Here is an 11341-nt window from a genome sequence, read left to right as displayed (position 1 = left end):
ATTGAAAACATTACTTGGCTATCTTTGAAAACATTATTTGGTCCATGTGTTTAAGAAATAAATTTTATGGTTGTATTTTTATAGCAGCTGAAGTAAAGTCTTATTTATCATATCTTAGTATTTATTTTTATAAAACAGAATGAATCCTGTCCTCTGAATATTTTTAGAAAACATAATTTGCAAAATTCCTACAAAATGAAACACTGCAGCTGTGTGCTTACAAAACTATATTCCTGGGGAAGAAGGGTCTTATTGGCATACCGGTGTAAAAATCAAATGAACAGGAAATTTTGATACAAAGGTTTTCAGCAGTGCATTTTATATATTTATAGTAGGAAAGAGAGTTGCTTTAAATATGTTCTGTTCAACTTGTTTTCAGTCTCAGTAGGTAGTCAAACAAAATAGTAATTTTGTTGGAAGAAAACAGAAATCAACTGAATGTATTAGCTATCCTGTATGCTGTGAATTGAAAGACTTGCTTGAAGTAATGTGCTTTCCACAATGCTATCCGATTGAGGTTCACTCTTTTTGTACTTGGTCATTTAAAAGAAAACTTCAGTTACATACATGTATTGAAATTGTAAATGCTATTTATTTAGGTGCAGTATACTAATTTCAAGATAAATCTAAATCCAATTTAAAGATGATTTTTATAGACATGTAGGTAAGAGAAACGGATAAATCATTAAGTATACCATTTCAGTTGTCATGGAAATCAGTGGATGAAAATAAAGCATTTTGCTCATGAACTGATTTTTGGTCCACTTATCAGTTCTGATGATCTGTTCTTGGTGTTTATAGGAAATGGGCTTTATGTGGCATTTTTGTACATTTTTATGGTTTAAAGTGGTCAGACCAACAAGTAGAGTCACCATTCTTATATTCAATCAAAACCTGTCTTATATGGCTGCTTTTTGTATTACATGCTATTAAATGCTTTAAAACAGAGAAAAACAATCTGTTCTAAAGAAGTATAGGAAGACAGACAAAATTGTTTTGGGTCATTACACATAACATTTTAGTTTTTGCTCTATACATACTGGAAAACTATTTAGGCTCAGAAGTAAAAAAGAAAGAAATGGCAAGCATAGTCAGTCTTTTACTGAAAGCACATTTACTTTTTTCAGTACATTTAAGAATAGTATTCCATTTGCCTAGAGTTGATTACTCTCTTTGGTATTCCATTCAAAATTTGGGTCTGGGGTAGGATATACAGGATTCTAAGCAATGAATTTATTTAGCAATTCCCATAACCATAAACAGAAAAGTTATACAATCTAAGTATCCAGAATGTTCTATCAAAATGGTTAGTCTATGGTAACCAAAATGAAGGAGGATCTAGTTAAGCCACAGAACACAAATTTGTCTAAAGGAAAAGAGCTTACATAGTTCATAAAGCAATTTTACTTTTTTGAATTTTTAAAAAAGATTTTACTTATTTATTTGACAGAGAGAGAGAGGCAGAGAGCACAAGCAGGGGGGCGGGGGGGCAGGCAGCAGAGGAAGAGGGAGAAGCAGGCTCCCCGCTGAGCAGGGAGCCTGACACAGCTTGATCCCGGGCCCCTGGGATCATGACCTGAGCTGAAGACAGATGCTTAACCCACTGAGCCACCAAGGCGCCCCCATAGAGCAATTTTAAATACACAAAGATGCTATTTAAATAGGAACATACTGCAGGGAGCCAAGTGAGTAGTCAGGCCTGAAGACACAAAAGATCAATTTGAATTGGAGAGAATAACTATGGGCCATGAAACAGGAATATTAGTTACATTTCAGAAATAAATTATTTAAGAGTGGTGGTTTCAAATGAAATGATAAGCAGTAATTATACAACAAGAAGGATAATTTTGGTTGGGGTAAATTTATAGCCAGCACCAATGTGGCCATACAATGTACTGAATCCTGGGTTGCTGGAACCTTACAGTGTTGGTCTCAAAACTCACAGCCCCTCGTTAGAAAGCCTTTATGCCCATTGGGTGGATAAGGACATTGAAGCCCTCTGCACCACATTGTGTCGTGAATCATACCGTGTGTCTGTGTATTTCTGTTACTGGGCTTTTTATTTCTGATTCATGAATCTGTCTACCTGTATGCCAGTATTACGCGGTCTCAACTCTTCTAGCTTTGTATGAGGTTTAATAATGTAAATCGTACAAAAGTGCTTCCTCTTCTCTCTCCTTCTCAAAGAATTTTATCATTCTTCTCAGTCTTTTAGCATTACATATTCCCTATAAATTTAGATGGAGCTTGTCAATTTGAGCTACAAATCTTGCCAGCACATTCATTTATTTTTCCATAAATTTAAAAATTATCTTAGAGGAAGTTGGTATCTTTAAACATCCCCTTCCTGTCTGTAAATATATTTTTCCATTTATTTAGGTGTTTACTAATTTCTCTCATTTTTTTTTTTAGTTTTACTGTGGCTCTCTTTATATACTTTGTTAGATTTATTGTTACATATTTAAATTTGATGCTATTGAACATGATATTTTAAATTTTATTTCCCATTTATGTTGCTGGTATATTCAAATTCATTAGCTATATTTTATCTTTCCCTTATATACAATCACTTTGCCAAATGCACTTCGTAAATTTAATATTTATATATTATTTTGGATTTTCTCATCCCATTTGGTTTTAATGGCAAATAATAATAGTATTAATTCCTCCCAAGCATTATGCTTTTTCCCCTCTTACTGCACAGGCCAGAACTTAAAATATGTCGTGGAAAAGTATTGGTAATGCACATGTTTGTTTCATTCTAGATCTCAAGGTTCAATATTTCAAGATTTCATCATAGTATTTATTATAGGATATCAGACATATTCTTTATCAAGTTAAGGAAATTCCCATTACTATTAGATGGAAAAGGTCAGGAAAAATGTTTCTGTGGTCCACTCTAACTTGGAATTGTTCAGGGAAGTAAATCCTGAAAAACCTAGTCCAGCTGGACTAAATTAATATAATACAAACCCAGCAAGATATCTGTCTCTTCTATTAAATCATGAGTTTTATGAGGTAGAAATCTTATTTTCTGTCCATTTTTTTTTCAGCAACAGTATTTTTATTTGTAAATCATGCAAAGGCCTATGAAATAGGTTTTCTTAGAACAGACCCATCTTGGCTAACTCAGTGGCACAATTCAAAAGTGAAAAATTAAGATATATTCTTTGTACAGAAGAGTCTTTAGTAAACCCAAGGAATGTTTTCCACCAAGATACAAACTAGACCCTAGTTTTGCACGCAAAGGCTGATGACTTTTATCACACACCAAGATTTGCTTTAATAGTTAAGGGACAGCAGTCAGGCTAGCAAAAAGTCACCAAGACAACAGAACATTTCCATGAGAGTAGTCATTTATTAACTGGCCAGATTACAAAAATAATCATGGCAGATACCTTAGTTCATCCTTCTAATAAGCCTATTGATCTGGTCTTCCCTGTTACCAGCATCTCCACCTTCTACAAAATGGATGGTCTTTTTCTTCATTCCCCCTTGTGGAGAAGATAATTTGAAGGGCCATACAAAGTTGTTTGCTTCTTTGAAACGTTTTCTAACAGTATAGATCTCGTGAATCAGATCCTCCATGCAGATGATGCCATATTTACCAAGAGATCGGGCAATCAATGTGTTATCTGTCAGGGCAATTCGCTTCTTGTTGATTTTGCCATAACCACGCTTGTAGATCAATTCATTCACCGACTTCAGATTTGGGTACCCCCATGCTATATAAGGTTCCACAATCCTTAGCATGTTAACTGAAGCCTTGTTGAGCTTAACAAAGGTGCCATTGAAGATCTGGCGAAGGCGAAGAAGCTGCAACACCTTTCGAACCTTTGGGCTCACACCATTGATACCTCTGATCCTGATGACAAATGCCAATTTGGGTTCCGCAGGTACGTAGAAGTTGCCAGCTTTTCTTGCCATCCTTGCCATTCGAATCTCAGTTCTGTACATCTGCCTATATTCCTTGTGGTAATGCTTAGCTTTTTCATAGATGAGCTTCCTTCTTGCCTTTCGAAGCATCTTCTGAGCAAACTTCCTCAGACGCTTGATCTTCAACTCTGCGAAATTCCTTCGCTTCTTCTTAAGGGTTTCTGGCACAGCAGGAACCTTCTTTTTCTTCTCTTCTGCACCCTCCATGGTTCCAGCCGGAAAAGAGGACTCTGTCCATTTTTTAATCCTCAGTGCTTATCTTAAGGTTTGCCACATAGCAGACACTCAACATTAATGCATTAATCAATGAATATTGAAAAACTTGCAGTAAAACTCATGTGCAGAGATATAAAACCCATTTTAAAAAAATAAGTCATGGCATAATTTGTTAAAATGTATTGCATTGTAAAACCTACATACATATATGGACAAGGTACATACAAATTACTAATATGACTATCTGTGTGTGATGTTTGTGGGTATATTTTACTTGGTATATATAATGTAAATTTTCTTCCTAAAAGGAACACAGATTATGTTTAAAAAATTGCATAGACACACCTATCACTTGATACTTTCCAAAATAAACTCACCAGATTCTCAACTTCCTTTCATTAGATAATAATGTAAGTCTTTCAATTTGAAAATAACTTTATTACCATCATCTTACTGTTCCTCAGAAGTTTATATTCCACCCCTTGTGTTTCAGCCATACTCAAAAGAATTGTGTTAACAAAGAAAGGAATGAATACTAGGGAGATAATTGTACATGTCTTCTAGCTAGGTATAGATATACAACATAGTGATTAAGCTTCTCTATATGTTATGCTTTGCTCACCACAAGTATAGTTACCATCTGTCACCATTCAAAGCTATTAGAATATCATTGACTATACTTCCTAGGCTGAGCCTTTTATTCTAGTGATCTATTCATTCCATAACTGGAAGCCTGTCTCTCCCATTCCTTTTCACCCATTTTGCTCATCACACTCTCTCCCTCCCAAGTATAAATTTCTATTTGAAAGATAGCTAGGACAAATTATATCCAAGTTTTATATGATACACAATGTTAAATTGCCCTTCAGAAACTTTGGAACAAATTACATTTTTACAAATTTTACAAATTTGGGGACTTCAAAACATGTATTTTTTCCATATTACCAAATACGGGTTTGTCAGTGTTAGTAATTTTTAAAAGTGCAATAATTCAAAAGGTCATATTTTTTAAACTGGGATTTAAAGCTAAATATATTACACATTTTTATCTTTTTTCATATTTTTATTTTTAATATGAGATTTGTCTTTTCGTCAACCTTTTTTTTTTTTAAGATTTTATTTATTTATTTGAGAGAGAGAATGAGAAACAGAGAGCATGAGAGGGAGGAGGGTGAGAAGGAGAAGCAGACTCTCTGCTGAGCAGGGAGCCCGATGTGGGACTCGATCCAGGGACTCCAGGATCATGACCTGAGCCGAAGGCAGTCGCTTAACCAACTGAGCCACCCAGGCGCCCTCTTTTCGTCAACCTTGCCCATGTTCCTAATGAAGGACTAGATTTACACATGGACTTGTAGACAGTTTTAGAGAATTAACAATATCTGTCGCTGCAATTTTTTTCCCCAGTTCATCATTTGTCTTTAGAATTTGTTTATATTTTGTTTATAGTTCATCTTTAGAATTTCTTTGCCATGTTGATTATTTTTTTTTACAAGATCACACCTGTCAGTCATTTTCTTTATTATTTATTTGATTTGTGTTTTGTTTTGTTTTGTTTTTGGCTGCATTTACACATATCTTCTCCAAGAAAAATATAATTACAATTAATAAATAAATACATATATTGTTTCAACAGATTTACCTTTTTGTATCATCCTTCTCTGATTAAATTATTTAATAAAACATCACAAATTGCTGTCAAATGAGAATTAGTTTAAGCCATTTGAAAAAACTTATTTTAAAAATTACATATTTGAGCTTAAAGGCAAAACAGTCCATACAAGGAAGATGCAAAAAAAAGTGGTTGTAGGAAGAAATATTTAAATATTAAATGACAAATACCTAAAAAACTTAAATTTATTAAATACCAGTTTTAAATGTGATTAATTTGTATTCTAGACTGAGGGAATAAAATATTTTATAAAAACAAATTATATACTACCTTTAATATTGTTTAATTTCTAATAGAATATTATAAGAAAAATTTCAAGTCAATAAAATCCATACAAATGAAAGGTAAATGTTAAAAGATAGGACATAAATATATTATCATACATTACATCTGTGCACTTATTAAGAAACAATTTGTTTTATCTTTGAATATAAGAAGCAGTTGAGGAACTCAAATTGGAGCAAGCAAGTGGTCATGCTTCACTTCTTCGGAAAAAATATTTTATATAAATATAAAGCATATATATGATATCTAAATTAAAGGAAAAAATCATAGTTTAAACTTAATACAGTCATTATTAATAACAGCATCATAACATACATAGAAACATAGTAACAACGTACATGTTTGTTAAAATTATACATTAAAAATAATGTAATATTTGAATTATTTCTTCAAGATTTCTTTAAGGCACACATACATAAACTGTTTTTCAGGTCAAAAAATGATCAAATAGAAATGCAAAGGAAATAGTACATCTACATTGTGTTTGAAGATAACTGTATCAGTGTTGCAGAATCAAAAATTTCAGACTTGGAGACTCATATTGAAAATTAAAGTTTCCTTACTATAAGCAAGTGTTAGAAATGAAACAGCTTATAAGGAATCATATTACAATTTCTTGATTTATAATAATGGATTCTAGAAAAAGTAAAACATTAGCATTAGGAGAGAAATCCACTGTTTAAAGAAAAACTTTAGTTCTCTGGCTTTCTCCTCCCTATACCTAAGCCTTCATAACCTAAATATAGCTTGACTTTACATTTTTTTAAAAGTGCTTTTAACTTCCTGTGTGTCAGTTTAATAAAAGACAAATTTACACCTGAGGCTAAATGTTCTAGAACGAAATTAATGTTTCACATGCTTTTAAAAGCAAACCTTTTTTCCTTTTTATTTTTTTCCTAATGAGAGCAGTGACTTTGGAAATGAATCTAAATAAAATAAGCTGTTTTGTGTCATTTTTTTAAGAGAAGCTAAATGTCTGTATATAAAAATACATTTTCTTATCTTTGGTAGTTGATTGGTTTGGGAAAATAATTTTCATGAGAAATTTAACTTGAAAATTAATATACAATGAACCAAATAATAACTTCCCCATTGCCCCAAGGAAGTTATATAGCACAAACTAAGTGAGATCTCTTGTCATTACTGTTACTAGTATGGAGAAAATAAATCAGCTGCCATTATTAATCCACATCAACCTCATCTTTTATGGTTTTCATTTTTATTATGAAATCATTAACTATAAAATATATACATAAGCAATGTAAAATAAAAATAGTTTATGTGAAATGTATATAGGTGTACCTATATTTATATATACATATTACCTACTGTATACAATCTAATGAAATAAAGTGAACAGTCTTCATCTACCACAGAATATGTAATCAAACTTCTAATCCATTGGTTACCTTTAAATCGGTATTTTTTCCTGGCATTACTGTCTTTGGACTATGTTTCTTGGAAAATTAATTTTGCTTCTCCTTTTTTTTGGTAGAAATATAATTGACATATAACATTACATTAGTTCCAGGTGTATAGCATAATGATTTGTATTTTTATGGATTGCAAAATAAATGGTCACCAAAATAAGTCTTGTAAACATCCATCAACGTATATATAGTTACAAAAGGTTTTTTCTTAGGGTCAGAATTTTTAAGATATATTCTCTTAGCAACTTTCAAATACACAATACGATGTTATTAACTAGAGTCTCCATGCTGTATATTACATTCCCATGGTTTATTTATTTTATACTTGGAAGTGTGTACCCTTTGACCCCCTTAAGCCACTTTACCAACTCCCAACCCCTGCCTCTGGCAAACACCAGCATGTTCTTCGTATCTATGAACTCTTTTTTGTTTTCGTTTCTTTTTTCTTTTAGATTACACACATATGTGAGATCATATGGTGTTTGTTTTTTTTCTGCGTGACCTGTTTCACTTAGCATAATGCCCTCTGTGTCCAACCATGTTGTTAGAAATGGCAGGATTTTGTTCTTTTTCATGGCTGAGTAATATTTATATTATATGATATTAATAATATTTATATGTAATATGTATTTATATATTATATATTTTATACTTATATATTAATTATATTTATATATTACAAAATTTTATATTTATATATTATATAAAATTTACATATTATTACATATAAATATATAAATATTTGTTTTATATATAAAATTATATATAATTTCATGTCCTGGCTTCAGTGAACAATGCTGTAATGAATATGGGGGAGCATATATATCTCTTTGAGTTAGTGTCTTAGTATTCTTCAGATAAATTTCCGAAGTGTAATTGCTGGCTAAAATGGTAGTTCCATTTTTTTTTTTTTGAAGATTTTATTTATTTATTTATTTGAAAGAGAGAGAGACAGAGACAGAGTGACAGAGATAGCGACAGAGATAGCAAGTGAGAGCGTGAGCAGGGAGGAGGGAGAAGCAGGCTCCCCGCTGAGCAGGGAGCCTGATCTAGGGCTCAATCCCAGGACTGTGGGATCATGACCTGAGCTGAAGGCAGCTGCTTAACCGACTGAGCCACCCAGGTGCCCCTGGTAGTTCTATTTTTAATTTTTTCAGGAACCTCCATACTGTTTTCCATAGTGGCTACACCATTTTATAATCCCAACAGTATACAAGGGTTCTTTTTTCTCTACATCTTTGCCAACACTTCTTTTCTCTAGTCTTTTTGATAATTAGCTATTCTAACAGGTATGAGATGATACTTCATTGTGGTTTTGATTTGCCTGTCCCTAATGATTAGTGATATTGAGCACCTTTTCACTTGGCTGTCTGTATGCATTCTGTTATTTGGAAAAAATATCTATTCAGATCCTCTGCCCATTTTTATGTTGGATTGTTCTTTGCTTTTGAGTTGTAGGAGTTCTTTACATATTTTGGATATTCATCTCTTCTTAGATAAAAATTTGCAAATATTTTCATTCATTCAGTAGGTGCCTTTTCGTTTTGTTGAATTATTAGTTTTTGCTGCACAAAAGCTTTTGTATTTTTGCTTTTCTTGCTTCGGCTTTTGGTGCCAAAAAGTCATTGCCAAAACCAAGGTCAGAGAGCTTACCAAATGTATTTTTTTCCAAAAAACATTATGGTTTTAGGTCTTATATTCAAGTCTTTAATCCATTTTGAGTAGGTTTTTGTGTATGGTTTTAGATAGTAGTCCAGTTTCATTTTTTAATGTGTGGCTGTCCAGTTTTCCCAGTACCATTTACAAAGAGACTTACCTTTCCCCATTACATATTCTTGGTTTCTTTGTCATAAATTAATTGACCATATATGTGTGGGTTTATTCCTGGGCTCACTGTTCTGTTCCATTGATCTATGTATCTGTTTTTACAACATTACCAGATCACTATAGCTTTGTAATATAGTTTGAAATCAGGAAGCATGATGCCTCTAGCTTTGATCATAAGATTGCTTTGGTTATTTAGATCTTCTGTTGTTCCATGCAAATTTTAGGATTCTTTGTTCTAGTTCTTTGAAAAATGGTATTGGAATTTTGATTGCATTGAATCTAAAGATTTCTTTGTGTAGTGTGGACATTTTAACAATATTAATTCTTCTAGTCCATAAGCATGGAATGTCTTTTTATTTGTGTCTTCAGTTTCTTTCATCAGTGTTTTATTGTCTTCACTGTACAAGTCTTTTACCTCCTTGGATAAATTTATTTCTAGGTATTTTATTCTCTTCAATGCAATTGTAAATGGGCTTGTTTCCTTAATTTCTCTTTCTGATAGTTTGTAATTAATGTATAGAAATGCAACTTTGTTTAAAAATCAATTTTATGTCCTGCACCTTTTCTGAATGTAAGTTCTACAGCGTTTCAGTTTTTAGGGTTTTCTACATATAATATTGTGTCATCTGCAAATAATGACCATTTTACTTCTTCCTTCCTGATCTGGATACATTTTATTTCTTCTTTCATGTTCAATTGCTCTGCATACCACTCCCAATATTATGTTGAATAAAGAGAGACAGAGAGTGGGCGTCTGTCTTCTGCTTTCTTAGAAAGCTTTCAGGTTTTTACCCTTGAGTATATTAGCTGTGGACTTGTCATTTTTGTTGAGGTATGCTCCCTGTATGCCCACTATGTTGAAAGTTTTCATCATAAATGGATGCTGAGTTTTGTCAAAAGCTTTTCTTGCTTCTATTGAGATGATAGCAAAATGTTTATCCTTTGTTTTGTTAATGTGGTATATAATATTGATTTGTTAATGTTGAACAATTCTTGCATCCCCATAATAAATCCCAATTGATTGTGTTGTATAATGCTTTTAATGTATTGTTGAATTAACTTTGCTGATATTGTGTGGAGCTTTTTTTGCAGCTATGTTCATCAGGGATATTTGTAATTTTTTTTTTTTTTTTTTTGGTCGGGGGACATTCTTGTCTGGCTTTGGCCTCAAACTAATACTGACCTCATAGAATTAGTGTAGACGTATTCCCTCCTTTGCTACATTTTGGAATATTTTGAGAAAGATTGGTATTCTTTTTTTTTTTTTTTAAAGATTTTACTTATTTGACAGAGAGAGAAAGAGAGCGATCACAAGTAGGCAGACAGGCAGGCAGAGGGAGAAGGAGAAGCAGGCTCCCGGCTGAGCAGGGAGCCCAATGCAAGGCTCGATCCCACGACCCTGAGACCATGACCTGAGCCGAAGGCAGGCACTTAACTGACTGAGCCACCCAGGCGCCTCTTTTTTCCAAGTATTTAGTAGAATTCACCAGTGAAGTTTTAATCTTAGCTAGAATAAAAATAAAATATTTCTGATTTCCAAGATAAAGAAAATACTGGTTTCAGTAATTCTAAATATCTCTTAACTTGCTAAAATTCATTGAAATGTCAAATGTTATAAAACCCTTCTGGATATTGGTGAAAGATAAGTTAATGAAAACCACATATTCTAATTTGCATGGGAGAACTCTTTAGATCAATAGTAACAAAACTAGGATTCCTACATAAAGACCTAATGACATATGGTAAGCAAGCACAGGAATAGTAACAGGAAGATACTGCTTGATTTTTTTATGAAATTTGTAGAACAAAATTCCATCTGTAATTAATAATCTCACTTTATTCAGTTGTACTAATCAAGCTACATTTTAATATGGCATAAATTTCGTTATGCCAAAGCAGTCCTAAAGCTTTTGCAGATTTCCTGAGAATGTGAAATAGTGCTAAAAAGAAAAAAAGAAAAACAGATTTTTAAAAATAT

At 32.6% G+C, this 11341-nt stretch overlaps 1 protein-coding gene across 1 annotated transcript; it reads right to left on the bottom strand.

Moving 5' to 3' along the window:
* Positions 1-3338: 3338 nt before the first annotated feature.
* LOC118357009 (60S ribosomal protein L7-like) lies at positions 3339-4152 on the bottom strand. The gene has a single exon (XM_035727719.1). The coding sequence runs from the start codon at positions 4141-4143 to the stop codon at positions 3400-3402; it is 744 nt and encodes a 247-aa protein (XP_035583612.1). The 5' UTR covers positions 4144-4152; the 3' UTR covers positions 3339-3399.
* Between the last annotated feature and the right edge of the window lie 7189 nt (positions 4153-11341).

Source organism: Zalophus californianus, chromosome 5 (genome assembly GCF_009762305.2).
Source record: "Zalophus californianus isolate mZalCal1 chromosome 5, mZalCal1.pri.v2, whole genome shotgun sequence".
Lineage (NCBI taxonomy): Eukaryota > Metazoa > Chordata > Mammalia > Carnivora > Otariidae > Zalophus > Zalophus californianus.
This window is presented reverse-complemented; position numbering and strand designations above follow the sequence as displayed.

Excerpts from the sequence above, each read along its gene's own strand:
- LOC118357009 (XM_035727719.1), bottom strand. The coding sequence starts at position 4,143 with ATGGAGGGTGCAGAAGAGAAGAAAAAGAAGGTTCCTGCTGTGCCAGAA.